The 25866-nt window shown below is 45.4% G+C and overlaps 1 protein-coding gene and 1 pseudogene across 5 annotated transcripts in view; both read right to left on the bottom strand.

Annotated features, from left to right (window-relative positions):
• The window catches only part of NUAK1 (NUAK family kinase 1), a 70967-nt gene that overhangs the window by 32678 nt on the left and 12423 nt on the right, over positions 1–25866 (bottom strand). For 2 of the 5 annotated variants that reach the window (XM_039877886.1, XM_039877888.1), the window contains exons 2-3: positions 6254–6310; positions 5161–5281 (exon numbers count right to left, since the gene is read on the bottom strand). In XM_039877886.1, the coding sequence (XP_039733820.1) occupies positions 5161–5281; positions 6254–6310 (178 nt within the window). Of the gene's footprint in view, positions 1–5160; positions 5282–6253; positions 6311–20006; positions 20028–25866 lie in introns of those variants that run through there. The other 3 variants (XM_039877887.1, XM_039877889.1, XM_039877890.1) reach the window with 2 other exon arrangements.
• Positions 23644–25299, bottom strand: LOC120615102 (transcription initiation factor IIA subunit 2-like; annotated as a pseudogene).

Here is a 25866-nt window from a genome sequence, read left to right as displayed (position 1 = left end):
TAGAAAACGCTTGCCCTAGGAGTATACTTGATTTGGGCCCCAAGCATCTTCCTGAGACATATGCGTAAATATTTTCTAAAATACCCACAAAACTGGGACTTAATGCTCTCACATATTGAAGATAGCAAGCTCTGTGAAGGCAAGAAATTCTCTGCATCATGGGGTCTAGGACAATGCTCCCAGTTAGGGGTCACTACAGACCAACAAATGACCTGGTTAGTTTCAGGAGCACCAGCTTCTGAGGGCAGCTGACTGGATTTGACTCTCAGACCCACCACTATTAGTTGGTGTCACTTTGGGAAAAACTAAATTTTCCTTATAAAAATAGGGATGTTAACAGTTCATATATCATGAATGTTAGGACTAAATGAATACATAGACAAATCTTAGCACAGGGTAAACAACAGCAATAATAATATTGTTAGTATTATTTTAAAGTGTAAATTTTAAAATGCTATTTCTCTCAACAAAACCAATGGCTTGCCCTCATTCCTGGTACATTATTAAGTAAGCACTTACGTGGTATTTACTTTTTCATGAATCAATAACATTTTTTCTTGAACTAGTATTTCCATATCACCAGATAACACCGTCCAAGATGGTGCTTTCCCCTCATAAAAGCCCAAAGTTCCTAAAATTACAGGGTGAGTCCATCATTGCTTTGTCATGTCACTGTTATTGCTGCTGCTGCTGCTGCGTGTGTTTTAAATCATAAAGGTCCTTGTTGAAAAAGAAGTTATAAAATCCTTTTATAGCTTCTGTTCACTTGGCTAATGTCCAAACAGCCACTTAGGTGCCTGGGCATTGATTTTTTTATTAAGCAAATTAATGCATTTCTGCGCTCAGCTAAGGCTCTTGATCGGCCTGTCAAATAATCGGTCAGCTTCCAGAGAGAAGGTTCCCTTTCACTCTTTGAGAGGCACAAAGACCAGCCTATTAACTCACAGACTCAGTCCTGTTGCTGTCACCTCACTGCCCCTACCATGTCCCCAGAGCTGAAAAGTATAGAAAAGGTCAGACTGAGGGGGATGCCTAGGGCAAAGAGGTGGGCTGCAAAGCCAGCAAAACAAGATACAACCTCAGAAATACAGGGCGGAGGCAAAAAACAAATGAGGCCAGGAAATCTGTTTGCCAGGGCCACTAACTAGCCATGATGCCCAGTGTTATAAGCTGAATTAGGTCCCCCTGCAAATTCATACGTTGACGTCTTAACTCTTAGAACCTCAGAATGTGATCCTATATGGATACAGGGTCTTTAAAGAGATAATTATGATTAAATGAGGTCATTAGGGTGGGCCCTGATCCAGTATGACTGGTGTTCTCATAAAAAAAGGGATATTTGGACAGAGACACACATCAAGGGAAGATGATGTGAAGACACAGGGAGAAGATGGCCTTCTACAAGCCAAGAAGCCTGAGAAGAAAGCAATCCTCTGACACCTGGATCTTGGATTTATAAGCCGCTCAGTCTGTGGCACTTAGCTGTGGCAGCCCAAGCAAATTTACACACTCATCAAATCATTAACCTTCCAGAGCCTCAGTTTCCACAGCTGCAAAATGGGAACACCTGGCCTGCCCACCTCACTGATTTGCTGGAGGAGCAAATGAGACTAGATGAGGGAGAGGTTTGTAAAGTACGCAGAGTTCTACAGGTGATGTCAGGATATCTAACTTCACCCTCGGAGTGGGGTCTTGGGGTCCTGGGCATGGAAGCAGATAAAGTCATGGAAATGGAGATTATAGGGTCACAGTTAGAGAGAGGTGTGAAGAGCTGGAACAGCATCTTGGCAATTTTCTGCTTCTAACCCATGGGGAAGGAAGGGGAGCTGCCTTCCTGCACAGTGGATGTGGGAGAAACAGAACTCGTGTGGGAAAAGGGAAAGAGAACAGAAACCGGAGATCGCTAAGAAATTAAAAAGAAAAAAAGGGCCACATTTATGTCCCTGGGTATTTTCTGGATAAAAACAATACTTTTTATTTGTATAGTTCTCTGAAGGTCATAAAACACTTGATGGCAGTGGAGGGGTTTTTTTGTTTTTGTTTTTTTTAACCTATTTGAGGTCAGGAATCCTTCTGGGAGTCTGATGAAAGCGATGTGCCCTCTCCCCAGAAAAAAAAAACCCAGGCATTTATCGCATAAAACATTATACACTAGCATGGCCTATCCTGCAATGATGAAGATGCTCCGTATCTACGCTGTTCAATCCGGCAGCCACAAGACAACATGTGGCTATTGAGTACTTGAAATGTGGCTAGTACGACTGAGGAAGTGAATTTTTAATTTTTTCATTTAATTTTAATCGAAATATTCATCTGTGGCTAGTGGTGTCCGTATTCTACGACGCCATGATTCCAGAGGGTTTACAGACCCCCTGCAGCTCACCCATGAAAGATCCTTGTCACTGGACCCCAGGTTAAGAACTACTTATGATGATTACACTGTCTTCAAAATAATTACCTTTTTTGAGCTTACCAGCACAAGTATCACCATTTGATCCAACCGACGACCCCATGAGAGAGGTAGGACGTGGGTGATCCCCACTTTTCCAGTGTGGTTACTGAGGCGCTGAGAGGCCTGCCACCCTGCCCAAAGTCTCATGTCTGGGCCACAGTGGAGGATCTGGGACTGAAACCCAAGACTGTCTGATGTGAGAAGTGAAGCTCATTCCCAACTCTCAAAAACCAGCTCATAGAGTTTCACGAACTGAGATGAATGGAAGCCCAAGCTCCCACCTGAGGCCCTGATAGAAATTATTTCGAGTCACCCAGAGAACCTGAATTCATGCTGGTACCCATCTTTAAAGTTGCAAGCAAGGGCTCCTCTTCTTCTTGAAGCCTCCAGCAAGGGCTGGACTGAAGCCAGCTTGACCTTGATAATGGAATGATCTTCCATTAAGGTCCGTCTCTGGCATTCCCTTAGGAGGGGGCCAGATTCCTGTTCCCCATTCAGCCTGTAGGATTCCCAAGGCCAGAGAGGGCACAATGCTAGTGAATAAATCAGGCTTCTCCATGTCAGCCTTTGATGACCATAGACACCTCCCAAGTAAAGGACCCAGGAGCGGCATGCTGGAAGAACACGCTCTCTGCCTTCCAGATAAAGAAGCCTCCTGTTCTAGGCCGAGAAATCCCAAACACAGACATGCTCACAGAGCATGGGACCCACTCCAGCCCACGCCACACAGGTCACGCTTCACTGCTGCCTTCTGGTTTCCATAGTAACCACTCCACACGGAGCAAGGACACTCAGAATTTAATGAAACTCATTTTCATCCTGCATTTTGCATCTCTACTCATTTCTAACTTGTAGAAAATTCCCTTCATCCACCGGGCAGATTCAGAATTCCTTTATCAGCCTGAAATTCTGCTTTCATCAATTCTTCCTCAAAAGAAAACTCGTCCGAGGCCCGGCACGATGCCACACGTCTCCATGAAAACGTCTAATCCCCTAGCCTCCGTGGTTCCAGAATATGTTGCTTACACAGCTCCATAATACATTTCCCATCATGCCTTGCATCATTTCTTGAGCGTGAGACCCACAGCATGTTCCTCTTTCAGATTCTAGCGTTTCACACAGTGCAGAGCAAGAAGTAGACACTCAGTGGACCCATGGTTCTCGAGCTGTTAAAACACAGATGGCTGGGTCCCACCCCCAGAGGTGCTGATTCAGCAGGTCCTGGGTGATGCCTGGAAATCTGCATTTCTAACAATTCCAATTTATGGTCCACGGACCACGCTTTGAGAATAACTGCAAGAAATGTTTGTGGAATGAAAAAAATGGCTGAAGGAAAATTTCTCTTAAAAATCCTATCCCCAAGAACTCCAAAAATAAGCTATAGAAAAATCAAGAAAAACAATATCACCAACAATCACTTCTAGGTGAGGAGCAAAAAACAGCGGGGAACCAGAAGGAAAATTTTAAATATCAGAAAAACTCCATGGTTACCATCTGGTTTTCTCTTAGCCCTTACTGTATAACTTCTCATGATCAGCTCAGAAATTTAAAATAGGTTCATTTTTCTGACTTGACCATATATTAAAAACTATTCTGGGGAAACACTTTGACTTGGAAAGTCCAAGACTAGGGATTTTTCATAAAAAAAAATTCGCAAATGAATGTAAAAATAGTGTCCAAGGAGGGTCACTAAAGCCCTGTTTATAATAACCAGAAATTTGAAACAACTTAAATGTTTGACAAAAGGAATTAGATTTAATAAATAATGGTATTTCCATAAACGGAATACTATAAAGCCTTTCAAAATGTCCTTATAGGGGAATATTTATTGATATAGGAAAAGAAGCATAATATAAAAACTGAAAAAAAAAAGCAAGCTAAAAAACAGCATAAACAGTATGATCTAACTTTGGATAAAGACCACATACAGATATAGAGAAGTAGAAAAAATATAAGTATGAATAGAGAGCTATTTATCCAACTGAGAATTAGAACAAAAATTATTTTTTAATTTTAATGTTTGTATTTTAATCATTCTGCAATAAACACATATTGTTTGTATAATTCTTTTCCAGGATATTTTAAAAAATGATAAGCTGTGGGAAGTTTATACTCTCGTGTCTTCCCAGGAAGGACCAAAGAGTTGAAGCATGAGTATTTTTATAAGCTCCTCCCCACCTTCTACAAGCACCAACTACTACTTGGACTCTATTTGCGAAGCATCCGTTGCATCAACAGATCCCTCTCCTTTCTCAAAGTTTCCTGGACCTGCTCAAAGGTAACTCCTAACTCAAAGGGCACGATTTTGAGTAACTCATGATACCACCACCTGAGCATGAGCTTTGGAGAATGACATTTACAATGTAAATGACCATTACTTGGTCACCCAACAAACTGCCATTTTTCAGAAACCACAGCGGTCTCACATACCGGCTTTCAATAGGCAGGTTGCTTAGCAACCTCCAAGGGATTGGGAAGATGGAGGGAGACAGCCAGGAGAGATATTTTATGACCAAATTGAGCTGCCTTGCGTGTGTCTGGTTGCCTTCAAGGTAACCAAATAAGAGATAACACCCGTCTATTTTTGCATCATGAGGAGAAATACTTGGCTCCTGCCCAGAATGGCAATTTACCTAAAAATCTTGGCAAACCCCATGGTATGAGAAATGGTAACTGATATGGGGGTGAAAAAAAAAAAAATCACTGACCTTCATAAATACTGATGATATGAGGATGGTTGAGGGATGACATGATCTCAATCTCTCGTCTGATGTGAACCATGTCTTGTTCATCCTTAATTTTGTCCTTACGAATGGATTTTATAGCAACCTATAAAGTCAGGAAATGAAATGTTACTCAGAGAACTAAACAGATGCAAATCAGCCATTGGGAGAAGTTCAGAAAATAAATACAGATGTTACTTGTTGGCAGAACTGACAATAACCAAAACAAAGCTTCGAAATACCCCCTGTCATGTCTTTCATTTATAGCAGAAACACCCTTCTCTCGAAAACATCAGGTTTTAACAGCCCGGGGTTTGGGTCGGTGGATATTTTTCATAATGAAGAGGCTTCTTCGAGTGGCCAGATTCTAGGAATTCTAGGAATCCTGATTCTTTGAAAAAAGGAGAAAAAGTGTGCTCGGTTTAGAGGGTTATCGATGATTAAACATGGATAGGTGAAATTAATATCACTCAGATCCACCGTGCAGCTGCCATGGCGATGGCTACAGAAAGCTTATTGCATGCCCAATCTCAAGGCCAGTTCTGCTCAAACCTTGGGTTTTAAGACTTCAGGTTACGCTGTGTTTATGCAATTGCTCAGAAGCCAAATCCTTCATACATCCTTCCTCTTGCTCAAGGCACTATCAATAGTGCATGATGTAACCAAAAGTCTCTGCTAGAGAAAAATCAGGATAAAACCAAGGGAGTGACAGCCAGACTCCCTGCCCAGCTCCGGTTGACTCCAAAAGCTCTGTACCAATGTCTCCTGCAAATCCAAATTATTGAGAATTGCCAGGGCCAAGGCACAGAGCAATTACTCCAAAGAAATCCATAAATAGAAGGCATTAAATGACAATAGAAATCTAATAAGGAAAATTATGTCTGCCAATGGATTCATCTTTGCTATGAACAAGTAGCTTGGTAATTCAATTCTCCTTGGCTCTAGGAGGACAAAAACTACTTTGGTGGGAGAGGTATCCACAGGTGACAAGGAAGCCCACCAACTACTTTGCTGCCAGCTCCAAAAACCTGCTTAGCCACCCACCCCCCAAACTGGTGCTTCTGCAGCCTCGACTCACCTGTACCACCCTTTCATAGTTAAACCATCCCTCTTGATTACAAAGGCATTGAGTGCTCTGGAGAAAAAAAACATGCTTAGTATCAACAGCCCAGTGCCACACCTTGACTATCTCAGAGTGAATGCCTCAGCAGGATCATATTCACATCTGTGAACAGTCCCAACTTCCAGTTTACACCAGGTCCCCACCAAACGCTGCACATGAAAAGATTTCTGAAATACAATGAGTCCCTCTACGACTCAACAAGAATCGGGAAGCGATTTTTATTATTGTTTTTGCTATTTACTGACCTCACCAAAACGGGTTACGGCAACTAGCAGCTCCATGTATTCGCCTTTGCAGAACCTTCCCCAGTTGTAATTAAATCAGTATTTGTATCGTTACGTGACTCTACGCTAGTGGGGATCTGATTCACTGCTTTATCTCCGGCGCTTAACGCTGCGCTTGGCACGTGGCAGGCCTGAGAAAACACTTAGTGTGGGCAGGCAGGTAGACTGAAAGGGGAGGGGAGGAGAGAAGGAGAGAAGGAGGGAGGTGAGGGGGAGGGAGGGGCTGATATTCTTAGGTGATGAGAGCCCAGACCAGAGAACTGATAGTGGAACTGGAGAAGAAAAGGAGGGACCACTCCTGCCAAACACTGTCAAAACAGACACGATCGGAGGATGACTTAGGATTTCTTTGACATCCTACCTACATGGGCAACCGAGGAATGGAGAAAGCAGAGAGAAGACACAGGACACTGGATAAAGGGATGCTCATTGCACAAAGATGAATGAGCTTCCAGCTACAAGGTCCCTTTTCACCACGGTGCCAGGCTCAGAACTACCCCCGGGCACTCGCAACAGCCCCATTCAATATGTAGCAGGAAAAGCTTCCATAAGCTTACGTCAAATGTAAAGATGTGACTGGAAGGCTTTATTTGATCTGAGCAGGGCCTGCGTTTCTGAAAGCTGGTTCTTGGAGGACGCAGACAGTGAACACACACAGGCAGGGAGGATGTGGGTGGCTGTTGGATCAACTCCTACATTCCTCCATGAACTAAAGATGGGCCTGTGGAGGGGAGAAATCACCCCTTTGATTATGCGGCAGGCTGAACTTAGCCGCTATTGTTAAATGACAATGGGAATACATTCTTTCAACATCCAAGGTCAGGGGAGGATAGTGACATTCTTCGGGGTAAGAAAATAAGCCCACTTGTCAATATCCCCCAATGGTGGAGCCAGAGGCAGAGGGTCCCACGGTGCATTTGCCAGGGGGATGGTTCCAGCCCAGTGTGAAAGGCAAGTGTCCACATTCTAATAAAACCCCACTCAGCACTGAGGAAACTAAAAGGGCTCCATAAATGTCAATAAGCATGGTGGCTGTCCCTCCGTAAAAGCTTCCCTCTTGACAATGAGTCTTCTATTGAAAATGTAAAAGAGGGCTCATTCTGCTCCCTATTTCAAAGAGATAGTGGGGAGTCAGGAGGAGGCAAATGCTAGAAATCACTGAAAACTGTACAAGTGCCAAGGTCAGAGGGAAGGCTTTCAGTTCAACTCCCACGAGCAGGGCAAATGACTCACCAAAGGTCACAGACCCATTGAATGGCAAGCCACAAAAATGATAACGATAGTAATAACAGCAGGAATTTGTTGGGCACTTAATATATGGTACAGATGCTGTGCTAAGCACTTTACACACCTCAAATCCTTACATCCTTCTCAGTGTTCAAGCTCCAGCTGCATGCCATCCCATCGGGAGGCCCTCTGGGACTCCTCCAGTGGATAAGGCCACCCTGGCCACCTCCTTCTCCCTACACCTTTCCTCTATTTTATCTTCTTTGGGGTGTTTTGCAACATCTGAAATTATCTTGCTTCTTAGTTTGCTGCATATTCGGCCTGTGGGCCAAAGCCAGCTCCTGCCCTGTTTCTGCAGGTCTCAGAGAGCTAAGAATAGTTGTCACATTTTTAAAGAGTTTAAAAAGGAGGAGACCCATAAATGTAGCTCCTGTAATGTAATGTAGTGCCTGATTCATGAAGTTGAAGGATAAACTGAGCCAGGGCACCCTAAAGCAGTATTGCGTAATGGTTAATGACATGGCTTTGAGTCCTGGCTAAAATCCCTCACCAGCTGTGTGACCCTGGGCAGGTTACATAACCTCTCTGTTTTCCAGTTTCCTTGTCCTTCAAGTAGGGAAATAACAGTGCCCCTGCCTCATGGGTCCCTCCCTGTGAGGATGACATGTCAGGTGTTTAGAATGAGCTGGCCCAGGTTAAGTGCTCAATAAATCTCAGCCATGTTTAACCCAGAGAGAGTACCCCCATATATAGGGCCTGCCTGCCTGCCTGCCTGCCTTCTATCCTTCCTTCCTTCCTTCCTTCCTTGCTTCCTTCCTTCCTTCCTCAGAACGAACTTGAGTTCCTCTTGGTTCCTCATAGGGCAGCCTTGGGAATGGAGGTCACATTTGTTCCAGAGCACATAAAGGGTAGGAGAATCTCTCTTCTGGGTCTTTAAATGGTACCCTCATCCGTAATGTCAGAAAGCTCAGAGCAGCTGGGGACCACCATGATCATCATGGCACCAGCGTCTGAGACCGGACAAAAGGGGGAACGACTTGAACCCAGGGCGATCTTCCCCCACCTCCTTCTTACGGTTGCCCAGGCAGGTGGATAGGAAAATGAAATCTTCCTCCTTAGCATCAAACGTCTGACGCAAGATATCCACTAGATGCAGGCTGCTGATTCACTTACACCTTTGAGCACCTACCAGGTACCAAGCACAGTGCTGAGACAACACAAGAGGAAGCCAACACGATTCTGCCCCAGCCCTCAAGGTGGGGGGTTGAGAGAGAAGGAAAAGAAGCAAAAATCACACAAAGAATTACATAACTTCCATCGTGGCCAAAGACACGCACAGAGGCGCCAGCATCATGGAGAACGAATCCTCTGTTTTCCCCGCTCCTCACCCACATCGACAAAGAAAGACGAGGTAAGGAAAGAGCTCAGCAGGAAGAGATTACCAAACGTCTGAAATCATACACCCTCAAAAAAAAAATCCAATTTGTTCTTGCACGAGTCAGATTTCACTCCACCTACAAATTGACTGGAGCCGGGAACTCAGGTGTTTGAGCCCAACACGCAGCACAGCCACTTTCATAAATGTCCCACGTCTAGACGGCACCGTGTGCCTTATAAAATGGTCTGCTTTTAAATAAGGCCACCCTGTAGTTTAATGTTTAAAGCGTATGCAGCAGCAGGTCTGGCCAGGGACCTGTGAATTCTACCCCATGGTGCCTGCCTCCTTAAGAGGCAACCGGCCCAGGCAATTTGCATTCTTATTAAATGTAACAGGCCCAGCCTCCTCTTCTGCAGAAGTAGTTTTTCCTTTTTTGAATAATCACCAAAAACCACCTGCTCTATAGCCTGCCACAGTGGCTGCTGTGACTGTTAAGAGCTCGGTGATCTAGGCAGGGTTATGGGGAAGCACATAAAAATTCAGGCTTTTATTGGCTGGGTGAGCTCAGCCCAGATCTCAGCACAGACCTCAGTTTCCTCAGCTGTAAAATGGGGTTAGCAAGTTGTACCTCCTGGGGTGGTTGTAAGGAGTGGACATAATGTAAGTAAAGTGCCTGGCACACTGTAGATGTTGAATAAATGGTGGTTGCTATAAATGAGGCCTATCAGATATGGGGTCCTGCATCATGTTCAGGGGCGATGAGCTCATAGCAAATCATCTCACAGGCCTCTCCCCTCACCATTTCCCTCACGCATCTTCCCCCATCCCGCACTCTTTCTGAGGCAACAGCAGGTTAAAATTCATATTCAGCCTCCATGCCAGCATACAGCAAGGCAGCCAGCTGTCTTCTCAACCTGCTTTGGGGAGGGGAGAAATTCTGGGCAGCAAGAGAATCGCTGCCCACTTCGCTCCACAGTCACCTCCCATGGATGCTCATTCACTGCCATACATTAGCCTTCAGTGACTCACTCAAACAGGGGTCATGGGCATCTTGTTAAAATGCAGATGCTGAATCCCAAGGTCAAAGGTGGGGCCTGGGATTCCGCACTCCTGGCAAGCTACCAGGTGATGCCAGTGAAGCATCACACTGTGAGCAGCGAGATCTTAGTGCTCTGCCTTTGGCCCTGACATATCAACATGTTTAAATCAGTGGCAGTATCTTAATAACAGCAGCGATGAACATTCATTAAGTGCTAACCATGTGCCAGCGGGCCTTATCTTATTGAATACTAATTATAACCCCATTTTACAGGGGAGGAAACTGAGGCACAGAGAAAATAAATATTGCCCAAAGTCACACGGCTTGTAAAAGACAGAGCTAAGACTTGAACCCCAGCAGGCTGAGCCCAGAGGCTGCTGATTCTTGACGCTGTGGATAAAGTTGGGACGGATGGCAAACATGGCAGATGACAGAATCTCTCAAAGGATCCCCAACAGTCTCCCAAGCCCAGTGGGACGGGCCCCCTCCAAGCAGGTGAAGTTTTACAGGGTCACACGTGAGGTCCCAAGAGGCAGGACTGGGTAAGAGAGCAGCAGGGAAGACACACGGCCATAAACACTGGCATCACTTAGTGAGGACAGGTTTGTGTTGTCAGGCTACAGGAACTGGCAGCTTCCCTGCCATTCACAAGGTGTGATCTCATACCTGGCCATGGTCCACAGGAGCTGTGGGCAGCTTGGGGACCTTTTTCTTAACAAGGAGCCCAGAGGCCACCTGCAGTGGGAACAGGCAGCCAAAGTGGAGGCCAGTGTACAGGTTCCTGCTCTTGTGTGGTTGATGGTCAGAGTTCAAGCAAAGCATAGCTCCACTTGGCCACCAGATCCAAAGCTCCCCAGGATCACCAAATGGCTTTCAATCACAAAGGCTGCCATCAAAGGCCATCACCCTGGCGACACCACCCAGGAGGCCGTCTTGCAGCCAAAGCCCCTAATTAATGCAATGACCCCCCAGCTGTTTGAGAGCAGCCTGGCTAACTCAGGACGACATTCTAGCAAGCTGCCATGATGCAATCAGCCCCACAGGGACCAAAGCCAGCAACGCCGCAGAGCCCACGGGCCTCTTCCTGTCAGGCCTGTTGATTCATGTCATTACATGGATGTTTTTTCAGACAGAAGCAAGTTGGAAGCCAAGAGTCATATCACCAGGCTCTGAGGAGAAGCACCCCGATGCCAGGGAACGTGGCATGTGTAAGAATGAGCTTCTTCTTCAAAGAATGGCATCCTACCATTGGCCACCACCAGCCTTTCAATCTTCTGAGAAGTTCTGAAAATACAATCCTCTGTAACTCAGTTCTCAATTCTCTTATTCCTCAAAACTCCCCATCAGAGATAACGTCTCCTCAGATGATACTGATTATTCTCCTGCCATGAAAATGTGTTCTATTTTCAGAATTTGAGCAGCAAATCCAATTTTTATTTGACGCTGCCAGGGCTTGCTTAGGAGGGCCTCAGAGAGACCTGGGACGCTTTTATCTACATGGTTTGGTTAGTCAGCCCTTGCTCTCCAGCACACTCCCCCTCTTCGAGGACTGAGCTAAGACTGTCATTATTGCACGTGGTGATGCCACAAGGCAAGTGGAAATAATGACTAAAAAATCTTGGGCAGATTTGCCCTCCCTGGACGGTCAGTGTTCAGGTTTGTAAACATCAGATAGTGGTCATGGCTGACCGAGCAGAGAAAAGGAGGCCAATGAAAGTTAACACCAGCAGCAAAGCCAAAAGGAAGCAACGAAACAGCTTGAAGCTCACGATTAGATTCTCAGAGAGAATATTTTGCCAAAGGGTGGTGAGCACACCACCTGCGTCAAATCCCCTGGTTGGGGAGAAAAGGGAAACTGATTGTCAAATACAGATTCTAGGGCCTACCCTAGAGCTAATGAATTTGAGGGTGGGGAGCAAACTGGTATCAGCATTTTTTATAAACTTCCCAGGTGATTCTGTTGCACTCTGAAGTCTGAGAAATGCCATCTTAAACCAGAGCAAATGTGGCCATGACAACCCTTATTACTCCGGAACTTATTATGATGCAGTCATGTTAAACATTAGATGATTAGTAAAAATTAATCAGCCTCCCATCTATACAGAGGGGAATTATAAACAAGCTGCTTCCTGGAGGGGACTCAGTGACCTGAATTAATTTACCCCTGGCAAATGGAAGGCTTCTTGTTCCCAGCAGACAGTCCTCTTGTTCTAGCCGGAGGCGGACCTACCGATGCTGTAAGAAGCTGGCTGCTGAAAGATGCTCCACACACAACCTGGGGCTCCTACACCTGGTAAAAGTGAATGTGTCTGAAGAAGGAGGGGAGGGAGGTGAACTCCGGAGCCCCACGTCCTGCCCGCACTGTGAGAGAGGGTCTGGCTACAGCTGTGAGGAGCCTTCTCGCCAGAATCCTCTGGAAGTGTCTCCAGGCTCTACTCTTAATAAACACCCCAAGGCGCCCTGCATGGAAAGGCCTCTAATAGCACGAGAGATGCTACACACAGGCGACCAGAGTCACAGAATAAGCTTAAAAATGCAAGGCCATTTAGCTGGGATCCGGTTGGCCAAGGGGTGGTTTATTTTTGGACTTCGCATTTCCAAAAGCCAAATGCAACACCAACTCCGAATTCTCAAGTGCCACTGCTTCTCTTCCAGGTTACAAGTGCTGTGTGGATGAAGAGGAAGAGCCGGACCAGAAGGCCAAGGTTACTGATAAGTTGGACAGCTGGTAGTATCCAATCACACTGATGCTGTTTATAACACAGCTTGGACAAGCTTAAGGTTGTGCAACTCTTATTTATCAGCCTCAAAGCCCAGCCAGAACTATTAAGAAACCCAGCACCAACACCTCGGCCTTCTCATCCATGGGTCACAGAAACATGGTCCAGGTGCCCCCTGCATAGAGAGGTCCTCAGGCAAGAACGTCACAGTCTCAGTTTCTTCATCTGCAAATAAGGATGACAAGAGTACCAAGCCCACAAGGTTGCTGTGGGGATCAGAGCAGATCGTGCATGGGATGCGGGCAGTGAGAGAGCCGACGGTCACTATGGCCAAGGCACAGTGAGCACCATTCTCATCAGCAGATGTTAGAGCTGCAAGGACCTCAGAATGTTCTATCGCTGCCTCCCCTCCCCGCATTTTACAGGCGAGAAAACCGAGTCCAAGGGAGGAGGTTAAAGCACAGCCCGGGTTCATGAAATTAGCAGCAGCACTGAAATTGCATCAAGAGTCCTGAGTCTCACTCTAGCCCGCGACTAATATTCCGGGCAAGGACTCCTAACCAAACTCCACAGCCACAGCTAGCAGCAGGGCTGAAACCGTCGCAGACAGGTCCGGCATTTACACTGAGGCAGGCCCCCGTGCAGCAAAGCCCCCAGAACTGATGCATTATTAACACACCGAGATGGGGAACGACAGATAGGCCAAAGGGTGCTGGCAAATTATGACCCGCTTTACAGCACAGGGCATTATTTCAGCTCCGTCTAATGCTAGCGGGCCGTCCCCACCACACAGACATGTCGGGGACCCTATTTTCAGTCCAATTCCATCCAAACTTCATTCCAGTTTCTGAAGTCTGATTTGATATCACACACGAATAAGCATACTTGGGAGATTTTTCTATCCCATTATTTCTTAATTCATTGAAAACATTGCTTTTAAATATTAACTTCAAGCTGCTACTGAATCACTGACCTTGGGAACAGTGAACAAGGGACACAAAAGACCTAAGAAAGAAAATTAGTTTTCCAAAGGGAAAGGAAACTAATCAATTGACTAACTGATTCAGGTGAGCAGAACAAAGAAAAAGAAGTCTTTAATTTCTTAAGATGGTAAAATATATATGACATGCAAAAGGGGTGGGGGCCATGGCTTTAAATTTATTTTCTATTTTAACCGTGGGTGATTTTATAGCTAAGTGAAAAAGAAGATTCTTTAGAAGTTATTTTTATCCTGACAGACTCCCTCTTATTTGGAAAACTGATTTATGGCAATTAGAGTGTGCAAAGACAAATCAGACAGGGAAGGAACAAGCGACTGGGCTGTAATCTATCCCCCTGGAGGCCTCATTCATCACCTCCTCACAGCAGAAGCCTCTTTTCCTTCCAAGAGAAGCTCTCTGTCCATTATCCAGAGAGTTAGCAGGCTGGTTCCTGCTTCACAGCCCCATTGCAAAATCCATCTGAACGCTTATCAGCCCACTAATTACCGCCCACAAACCTGCCTGGGATGCTTGTCACAGTAGCACCTCCGGCTACAAATGTACAGCCCCCTCAAAGAGCATGCTCAGTCTGGGCATTTCCTATCACCCCATCTGGCAGGTTGTCTTGTGAGCTTTATCCTACACCCACCACTCAGTTTCTACCCTCAGGGAGATAGGGGCGGGGGTCTGTGGTCATTACGGGGTCCCAAGGAGCAGCCTGGGAGAGGAGTGTGTTCATGCCTCTGGACGCCTGTGATTGTCACTTTCTCTGCCAGGATTCCCTCCACTTCATCTGCAACTCACTCAGCTGACCAACCCTTCCGCCTCCATCCCCTGCACTGAATCCCCATTGTGCCCCCTTTCATAACCTCGCTCACCATTCTTTAGGTTTCAGTCATACAGAGACCACTTCCGTCCTCTCTGCTACATCTCCAATGCCTAGCAGGTGCCTGGTGTATACTCCATGCCAAAAAGCTGTTGCTGAAACGGACCTCAAGTATTTAAAAGGACCCTTAACATTATGCTAAGTGAAGTAAGTCAGACAAAGAAAGACAAATACTGTATGATTTCACTTACACGTGGAATCCAAAAAAGCTGCGGGGGTGGGGGAAATGGGGAGATGTTGGTCAAAGGGTAAAAACTTTCCGTTATAAGATGAGTACAGTGAACCAAGTTGTATTATGTACTTGAAAGTTTTAAAGGAGTAGATCTTAAATGTTATCACCACACACAAAAAATGATAGTTATGTGAGGGGATGGAGGTATGAACTAACCTTGCTGTGATGATCATTTCACATTATATATGTGGGCTAAATTATCACCTTGTACACCTTAAACTTACATGTGTTATATGACAACAATAGGTCGATGGAGTTAGGTGGAAAAGGACCCTTAACAAAACATAAAACCATAGCAGGACATCATATCATCCCACAGCCACCTGCCACTGAGCCTGAACTTGCTGGTCTTTAAAATGGAGATTGATGATAACAGTGCCCACTCCAGAAGGGGTGGGAGAGCATTCACAATAGCTAGCAGTAATCATAATAATCACCAGTTATTGAGCCCTTAGTACATGCCAGGCACAGCGCACCATTGCCTTAACAGTCTCAACCTCTCACTCATTAAATTCTTGCAAAAACACTATTGTTTCTGCCTTCTCAATGAATATACACTGAGTCTGAGGGAGGTTAAGTAACTTGCCCTGGGGCACACAACTAACAAATAGGAGAGCTGAGTCTTGCTAAACCCAAAGAGCATACTCTGAAACCACATTGCCTAAGCAAACCGCACGGTGCCTGGCAGCTGGTCGGTGTCCGATGAATGTGAGCTCAATCGGAGTCTCCGGAGATGAAGGCCCCACCAAGCCACACACACTTGCCCCCACTCTGAGACGTTTTTCAAGCTAAAATTTAAATCGCTTCCATCTTCAAAAACATATCTACTGGTGTTCCTCGCTGCTGCGAGGCCACCAATGCATTTGTGCAAAAGGCAAAATCCAACACTAGAGTCTGGGAAGCGTGTCCCTAACATGATGCGATAATGAGTCAATTCTCCAGCAAGCAATTGTGGGAAATCTACTCCAAATAAGGCATCAATCCAGATGCTGTAAAACAGGACCCAAAACTACCCTTCGAGTTGCTCACAATTCAAATTGAAAAGGCAGCAGATATGGGGGGTCGGGTCCTTCCTGCCCTCCACCCATTCAGCCTTCTGCTAGCAGGAACACACTGCCTTTGCTCTGGGGGTAGCCCTACCCCATCGGATGCAGTTTTAAAGAGCTCATTGGTCAAGATAACTAACTCTCCCTGTGCCTGTGGGTGGACCCATGACCCTAGAGTTTGGCTAAGGAACTACTCTCCCCAGAATTGAATTTTGAGTGGTCTGAAAATGGCAGAGGCACACATCCCAACAACAACCCCTGAAAAGACCATCTGTTAGTAGTTCTTCCTAACTGGTTCCTCAAGTTTCCTTAGTTTTTGTCTTTTTCTGTGGGATATACCACACCTTATGAACTCATCTTCTCCTTGAGTCACAGAGTCCATTTCCGTCACTTGCAACCAAGACCCTTAACTTCTACCAGGAGATGTTGAAGAGTCAGCAAGGAAGAGAGAACAAGGTTCGTAAGTGGGTTACTAAGAACGAGTCACCAGCTGTGTCAAGGAGAGCTCCAGGGAGCAGGTGGGACCTGGGATGGAACCAGAAGATGCACAGGCTTTGCCACAGAGAGACCGGCAGTTAAGATACTTCACCCTTCTTGTACTGATGGGTAGACACAGGACCCTAGAGTTTGGCCAAGGAGATGCTCTTGGTAGGAATGTAAGACGCTTCCCAGCAAGTGTTCTTTTGTGAGATCACAGGTGAACTGATGTACGTGTGCAGCAGTGGGGCCTCCTGAGAAATCCTTCCACCCACTGCTCCCCTGTTTCGACCCCTGTGTCTCACTCACACTCCTAAATAAGACCAAAATTAAGTCTCGCTTTGCTCAGTTATTCATTTTCCATCCTTAAAAAGAGCCAGGAAAATATCTTCACTGTCCCTTTTGCTCACCCATATTCCCTGCCTTACATTCAGTCATCTCTTCCATAATATGGGCCTATGACTATTTCACTTGACTGGTACTAGTCCAAATGCCATCCAGATATAATGTTTACAATAATTTCCTCTCATACCACAATAAAGCCATTTTAAATTATGGTGATGTTTTGTCTTTTTTAAAAATCGGGATGATTGGGGCTTCAGTAAGGATCATTTTTGATCAATCTTAACCAAAGGCGTAAGAAGTCTGGCCATATTCTCTGTCAAATAATATTCATACCTATAAAATATTTACCAGCTGCTATAGATTTGTGTCTCCTCTCCCAAATTCCCATGTGTAAGCCCTAACCCCTGGTGTGACTGTATTTGGAGATAGGCCTTTTAAGGAGGTAATTAAGGTTAAATGAGTTCATAAGGGTGGGGCCCTGATCCAATAAGCTGATGTCCTTATAAGAAGAGGAAGAGACACCAGAACACACCAAGGAAAGGCCATATGAGGACACAGCAAGAAGGCAGCCATCTGCAAGCCAGGAAAAGAGGTCTCACCAAACACCAATCTTGCTGGCACCTTAATCTTGGACATCCAGCCTCCAGAACTATAAAAATATAAACATCTGTTGTTTAAGCCAATCAGTCTGTAGTTGGTCTCTCTGTTACGGCAGCTCGAGCAGACTAATACAGCACAGCAGTCATTTTTCATGCCACTTAAATCACAGCTGACATGTAACCTAAAACCTATAACATTCGCGGTCAATACCAGGCACAGTGAGCAGAGAATACAGGATAGGAACCACCCCCACCCCCTACGCCCGCGTCCCCAATACCTAGGAAAGAATCTGGCACCACAGCACATTCAACAAATATGTGTTGAGCTGAAGTGACTCGAACACGATGAATATCATTAAGTCTTAATTTTCATAAGAATGGTCCCCTTCTCACCCATCTAGGCATACCATCAACCTGGCCCAGTCTATACAAGTTGCTAAAGTCAGACAAGCTACCCAGATGATATCCCGGGTTCCACATGGCTTCTGTGCTTGCGGGGAGGGCCACAAACCCATGGGTGCGATACCATAAAGTAAATGACCGCCTCCTAGGTATTCAGTGCCACCCCACTTTATTTTACTCCCCCCTTACCCTGTGTGTCAGACAGAAGAGGAAATCTGAAGCTGAAAAAGAACTCCCCAAGTTCCCACAGGCCATAAAGTCAACACCCAAGTTTCAACCCAGGCACTCGGATCTGTGGATGACGCTGCTACCACACCTGTTGCCACATTTCACCAAATCTCCGGAAACATGGGGTCAAGAAGAGACACCCTGAGTCCCGGCACTGGGAGGCTTCCTCTGGAGCTGAAGCCTTGGAGAAAACTAGCTCAGATGTCAGACTGTTCAAATGTCGTGGGCGATCGGGCCGAGGAGCTAATCAGAACAATTTGACAGTGCGGCTAAACGAGGACACCCCTTCCTGGAGCGAGCACTGCCTTGATGGCAGCACTTCATAAGAACCATTCCCTTACAACAAAACTGTCAAATCCAGCAACCACAGGCCAGAAACATCCCAGCTGAACCCCGCCAAGCTGCGTTCTGATGTACTGTACACACAAATACCAATATTCCCCAGATGTTCTCCATGTAAAACATTTGGTTTGAGACACAGCCTTTCTTTCCCAAAAACTCTTACATTTGTTTAATGGACTCATACAGTTCAGCTAAAATATCCCGGAGCAAACATCTGAAGCCAGCTCAGCTCTGATGCAAGCATCCCATCTGCAGAAAAGACAAACAAGTAAATAGGACGAATCTCCCCAAGATTTATGCTCCCTGCATCTTTAAGCAGGTCATAAAATGTAAGCTATGTCCAGAGAATAAAGCACGTTGCTTTCAAGGGCGTTTCTGTACCCATCTCCGTATTAATCCGAGGCTGATGTTCACAGAGAGTGGGTCTGGCATGCTGAAGAGGAGGCTACCTTCTGCTTCTCACACCCTCAGAAAAGAAGTTAAAAAAATCTGCCATTTGAGCAACATAGATGATTAAGGTAAAAGGTAGGATTTTCCCGGATTTAATTATCCAAATATAGTAATAACTCTTGTATTCCAAAGCCACTTTTATCTCTACACCCACAATCTAGAACACGGGTAAGAGGTGGCAAAATGGAAAAGGCACTAAACCTTGAGTCAAGAGACCCAGCTTGGCCATATACTAACTGGGTGACCCTGGCCAGCCCTACTCCCCACAAGCGACTCATCCTGTTACGCAAGAAGATGGAATGTCACTAGATTCACCGTCAGGGCCCGTTCAGCTGTGAAGATTGTATGAATAGGGGGAATCAACCCTTAGAGAAGCCACCTCAAGAAATGTCATCAAATCCATGCATTGAGCCCCCTCAAACGGTCACCCACAATTTTGCTACTAACAAGTCTAAGAAGCTCGGCCACAGCAAATCTGTGGGGAAGTAGAAAAACAGAACTAGAAAGCTGCCGGGGACAGCCTCACCGACAGAATCAAGACAAGGACGACTAACTGTACCTTTGATCTTGTCTTGTAGGTTTTCGGGATTGAGAGTGTTTATTTTCGCTTTAGGGGAAAGAAGCATTTTATCATTTAAAAAGGTCACCGAAAGGGAATGAAAGTCAATGATGAAGAAGATAGACAAATTCTACATGGCAGACGTGGGAATTCCAAAACACAGTACCGAGGACCATTTAGAAGTTCCCCAAAGACATCGAGACAAAGTTTACCCACTTCGAAAGTACATTAAGAAGGCAAGAAAACGTGCAACCACTTGAGAAAGATTTCCATAATAAATGGCGACCACTTTTTAAAAGAGTGGCTCTTGAATGGGTGAGCTTCAATTACCTGGAAAACTATAGTTTAAGCTCTCTATTAAATTATATTAGATTAAGTTATATTCGTATTTCCACTTAACCCATCAGATTAACCAGTATTATCTGTTTCCTTGACTGAGACTAATAACAGTAGGGGCTGTTGGGCCACTCTCTGCTTTCCCCACACCCTTCTATTCAATGAGCCAACTACTCACGGCCATCCCAGCCAAGCCAACGGCTCCAATATGGTGGCCTCCACAGTCCACGGAACACCTCACTCTCCAACAAGGCCTGCAAATCATGGCACAATGATAACTTCCCCCGTTCTAAAATAAAAATCCCCAGATTCCAGACTTGTGTTTACTTGCATCGCGGCCAAGAAAATGCAAAACGCAATCAGATAACTTATAGAAAAGGCCCAGTGTGCCCAACATACAATATATGCTCCAAAACCACGTTTTGTAACTATCGTTATTAACAAATGGGCCTTATGCAGACACGTGTGCAAGTAAGGCCACTACGGAGAGATATCATGCTGAGAGGAAGACATCAGAGGGCAAAGCGAGACAAGGGCTGCGAGAAAGGGAACAGCTGTCGCCTCTTTTGAGAGGACATTTCAGGTCACCCCACTAAAAGAAGTCCCTCCAAGTGTACTTCTGTAGCCCCCAGGGAATCAATTTTGTAGGATGGAATTATTTCCCTGAAATAAACAGACACACAAAGGTCGCTACAACTGGGGCCTAAAAAGAAAACAAGCCGGCTGCCGATTTACGGGCAGCCTCTGACGCAACAGAGCAAAAGGTCCCGGCCCAGGTCCAGCGGGATGGCTTTGGACACACCCGTCCTCCCTGGAGAAAGCATGCTGGGGGCAAAGGTGGGCAAGGTCCCAGCCCGACCAGTCACCAATGAGGATACCTTCAGCGCAGACCCATGGACCTTGGCAGTCAGCATGCTTTAGCCAGAGGCTTTCAACTCCAGCAGTGAACTGCAGTAACCTAGAGGTCAATGAAAAATACTGACCCCTAGGTCCCAACCCCAGAATATTCTGCAAAGGTCCCCAGGTTATCCTAAGGCTCAGCCGGGTCTGAGAACCAGTGGGGTGGTGGGAAGAGCCGCCATGGGGCCAGACGCACCTGAGTTTTTAACTCAGGTGCTACCATGATTACGTGAGCAGATCGTTCACTTTAACGACAAAGTGGGGATGATAGTTACTGCACGTCACAGAGTTGCTGTGAAATGGGATGACGTGTGCACACTGTCATTTAGCCTGTCTTGCAGAAGGCATGTGCTAAGTATTCTAGAAATGTTCCCTCCTCTTCATTCTCCTTCTTTCGAAGTTCTCCCAAGCGGGTCAGGAGTTCTGGGCACTCTCAACTCTAAGGGGCTTCCTGCCCTGCTAAGTGGTTAAAAAAGGGTGGAAGGGAGGTACATCCTTCCTTGTGTTGAACTCTCCCACCACATATATAAAACACACACACACACACATTACACACACACACACACACACACACACACACACACACAGAAGCCCTATGGGGCGAAACAGGCATATTCTACAGCAAAACTATGTAAAAACTGAGTCGCACACAGCAAAATAAGGGAACTCCTAGTTTTTAAGATTTGCTTTGCTTTTCCCATCTAGAGGAAAACGTATCTTGGGTGTGACAACTTTCTCAGGAAGTCTCTGCCTACGCTTTTGTCCCCCCACTAGGCCAAGTGCAAGGCTCTTATACTTGGGAGCACCACACAGGGCTGGTGCATAGTAGGCCCAAGGGAAGGTCTGCCTAATGAATGAATTATGCTCCTTGAGACCAGGGGTGGGAATTTGTAAATCAACAGAGCCTATGATGCCCACACGTGTTAATCCCATAAACAGGCATTTCATAAATAGAACCCGAACTTTTGATTCTGAGCAACTGGCAGAAAAAGAAAGAAAAGCCCATTCAGCGTTTGGGAGGCAGATGTTCAAAGTCCAGGGACCATAAACATCAGTGTCACAGCACTTCAGGGTCTGAGCAGTGCAAACTTGGGCAAGTGACTTAATTTCCCGTGCCTCAGTGTATTCACTGTAAAATGGGGATAATAAAGATGTGCACCTTTTAGTGTTACCATGCGGATGAGTTTAGGTCAGTGATTTAACATGCTGAATCTCTCACCTGGCGCAATTACAGCTATGCAACTGTTTGCTAGTATTATTACTCCATGGGAAGATAAAAGGCAAAGAGACCTCAAGCTTCATGTCTAATGTAAGAATCCAGGGTCTTAGGGCCCTCCAGTTATCACAATAGAAGGTGTGGACTGAAGAAAGCAGGGTGGTGTATCCCCAGATACATACATACGACAGCTAGCTTCCCATTGCTGTGTCTCAAAGTACAGACCGTGGACCAACCTCATCATATTCACTTGAGATGCTTGGTTAAAACACTGTAGGTTCCCAGGTATCCCTGAGTACCACCCCAGCCCTAGTGGATCAGATCCTCTGGGGTGGGTGCCAAGGATGGTACATTTAACAGGCACCACCCCCTGCCCCTAGCAGATTCACACTGCATTAGATAAGCTCTTACTCTAGAGGATTGTGTCTATCTGCTCATCATTATATCTCCAGAACCTCAAACAACGCCTGACACATAATATGTGCTCCATAAATATCAGATGAAGCCATTCAATGGTTACAACTCTAGAAGTACTCATCCAATTTTTTCTGAAGGCCCACTCTGTGTCCAGCGCATGCAACACAATGCCAAATCAGAAAGACAACTTCATTCATTCTAAAAATCTTTACTGGGCGCTTTCTATATACCAGGCACTGTCCTAGCCATTGGAGATACAGAAAAGATGATGAATGAGGTTGGTAAGAGATAATTCCTGTTAGTGACAAGTGCTACATATGGAGCTAAGAACACAAGGTAAGGCGTGGGGTGTCACTGCGGTCATTATACTCAGCATCTTAGCACAGTGCTGTCCTTCAGAACTTTCTATGATGATGGAAATTATCTTTTCTGCACTGTCCAAATGTAGCCACTAGCCACAGAGGTTATTAAGTGGTTAAAATATGGATAGCAGCACCAAGGAATTTAAGTTTTAATTTTATTTAATTATAGCTAACTTTCATTTTAATAGTCATGTGTGTCCATATTAGACAGTGCAGGTCTAGTGCCATAAAGAGAGATATAAACTAGAAATTATAACACAAGGCAACTTATGCTATGGGGTGGGGATAGAGCACCATGTGTTATCAAATGCCTCTCACCCAATTACCAGATGCCCTAATGTTCTCTGGCTCTGGAAATTAAAGAACCAAGGTCAGGTACAAAGCTTGTACTTGGGCTGGAATTTTTATAGTCCATGATCAGCTGGAAGTGGTATGCAGCCTAGCCAAACCCCAGAGACTATGGTTCAAGAACACACCACTGACCGAAAAGCCTGCCCACAGCTGCCAGAGAGAGATAGATCTCTTTCTTCACCATCATTCCGTTGATGATCATTTTGTCCTTGGCTAGGATGTCCCACTGGGCCCGAGACACTGTGTGGATTTTATGAGATTGCTTTGCTTCAAGCACAAGTACAAATACAAGCCTCCTAAATTCCACCAGAAAATTGGTGGCTAATCCAAACATTTCATAAAATTAGAACCCATTGTGGGGCTGAAAGGGATTCAGACTGTGCCGCCACCAGAGAAATGCAAAATATTTGTTATAATTTTTTCTTTCATGAGCTGTTTTAAGAAATGCTTTTGCTGCTTGAAGTAAAGGGGGGGTGGGAATGGGAGAGTTTTTGTTTTTGTTTTTTTCTCTGTGGTTTGCAAAAGCATCACCAGATGAAAAACTGAGAGAATCACACCTGACTTCTTTCTTTTTTTTTTTAATTAAAGAAAGCTTTTAGGAAGGCAACGATATTTGATTTGACATTTAAAAACAAGTTCTATTTCTTCATGCTGTATAAGAAAGGTAGTGTAAGAGGCTACAGAATTATAAGCTTCTTTCTACTGGATTCCCTGATAGTACAGCAGTGCAGTCATTTCTCCAATGCTAGAATGAATTTAAAAATTCTCTTCTATGCTTCTCTTTAAAAAGCGATGAATAATAACAGAAAATAGTACAGAAAAGCCATATTTCTAGTCATTCTGTAGTCCTGGAACCAGTATTTTCACCATCACAGGCTACAATTTTCACTTTATCCACTTTAATAAGTTCTGACACCTCTCTGAATTCAACATCATTCAATTCAAAAAAATCCATACATCATCGCAGAATCTGCACGTATTTAGAGAGCCCCTGAAATTGACTTTGTGCCTGACCTTCTGAGCTAATGCTGAATTTATAGCCTTATCAAACTGAAGTAGAACTTGAAGGCCAAGTTGGAGGGTGATCTGTTGAGACTGCATGAGCTCATCGAGACTTTCCTAAAGATTATTTCCCAAAGTGGTGTTTCTGTATAATAACTGATATGTCGTGGCTCGGGAAGAAGAAACTGTTTCTTCTCATCCAGTCTTGCACTGATGTCCTGTGGGGAAGGAACTCTCTCCACACCCACCCCCAGCAGCACGGTACTTACCTGCCTGACTTCCTAACCTCTCACCTAGCAGAGAGAATAAACCCAGTCTCGGTTGCATCTTGCCTTTATATAAACAGTGTTTTTCCTGGGAAATGGCACTTTCGCACCTTAATTTTCTTCTTGGGCTTTAGCCTCAGAATTTTTCTACCCTGAGATTTCAGTAGCGATCATCCATTCAGGCACATATGCCTGCGTGTCCCCAGTATCTACTTGTCAGGCACTGTGCTAAGCACTTGGTATATACATCGGCAAGCAAACCGATGGAAATCCCTGCCCCGTTGGAACACGCCTGTCTAATGAAGGAAGACAAACAAGGCAGGATTCAGCGTCTGCAGCTTTGAAGCGATCTGGGAAAGAGACGTGAGGACTCACCAAATGCAAAAATGGAAGGGGCTGGAATGTGAGTCCTAAGAGAGCAGGAACCTCGTCACTCTCCTGACCGCCCAGAGCAGGGTGGTGTCTGACACACAGCAGACACTCAACAAATATTTGTTGAATGAATAATGAATTGCAAAACAAAAATCAGGCCCAGAGCGCTCATCTTACCGATCGGGTAATTGTAGCCACGGAAGGGACATATCTTGCCCAAGGTCACACGGCTCAAGTTGGGCCGATGGTGAGATGAGCCCCCAAGTCTCCTGACAGTCTCCCTAGACTCAGAACACTCCACAGCCATTCAACAAAGATTCATTGCATTTTTATTGTGTGCCGGGCACTTAAACTAGCACTGAGAAGACATAAATAACCAAGGCACAGAAAAATCTGGATCATGAACGAAGTTCCTCAAATGGCTATTTTAACTAGCCTGGAGACAACTTTTTCTGAGCTTTATCCATCTGGGTTCCGTGGGTGTCTCCCATCCACTGTGTGGGTGAAGAACCAAAGCAGGAAGCCGCAGAGGCTTACGAGGCTCCGTACCCATGAGAGGTCATGGAGTCCAGTGGTCATGACCATGACCCTGAAGTCAGACAGCCCAGCTCTAAATCCCAGCTCTGTGACTTTGGGCCAGTCGCTGGATCTCACTAAGCGTCTCGTTCCTCAACAGCAAAATGAATGCAATAATAATACAGGCTCACAGGATAGAAGGCATGTAAAGTAGTTACAACAGTGCCTGGCACACACTGGCCACTCGCTACATGTCTCCTGCTGTTAGGACTGTTAAGGAAAGGATCCTCCATCGGCTCTGGACCTTCCTACACATTTGAGAAGGTGGATATGATTAGCAGAGATTTCCACTGCACTCCTCCCTCTCCAGGATTTCTGCTACCAGCTGCTTGCACGCCCACTCACGCACGCACGGTTCCCTCCCTGAGCATTCCATTTGATTCTGCCTGAGAAACAGATATCAATTAACCATGAGGAAGATGCAAAGTGGGGTTCTCCCTGGAGTGAGACCATCGCTGCCCTGCCTTTCCATCCAAACGCTTTCTCGGGCTGGGCTCTGAGCTCAGCAGATAAAGGGAGTGTCAGCCTCTTTCCTCCCACTGTTCCTGCTAGTTGGAGAAAGAGTTCACTTTCAAA

This window comes from Pteropus medius, unplaced genomic scaffold, assembly GCF_902729225.1.
Source record: "Pteropus medius unplaced genomic scaffold, Ma_sr-lr_union100, whole genome shotgun sequence".
Classification (NCBI taxonomy): Eukaryota; Metazoa; Chordata; class Mammalia; order Chiroptera; family Pteropodidae; genus Pteropus; species Pteropus medius.
The sequence above is the reverse complement of the archived record's forward strand: the minus strand, read 5'-3'. Positions and strand labels throughout refer to the sequence as shown.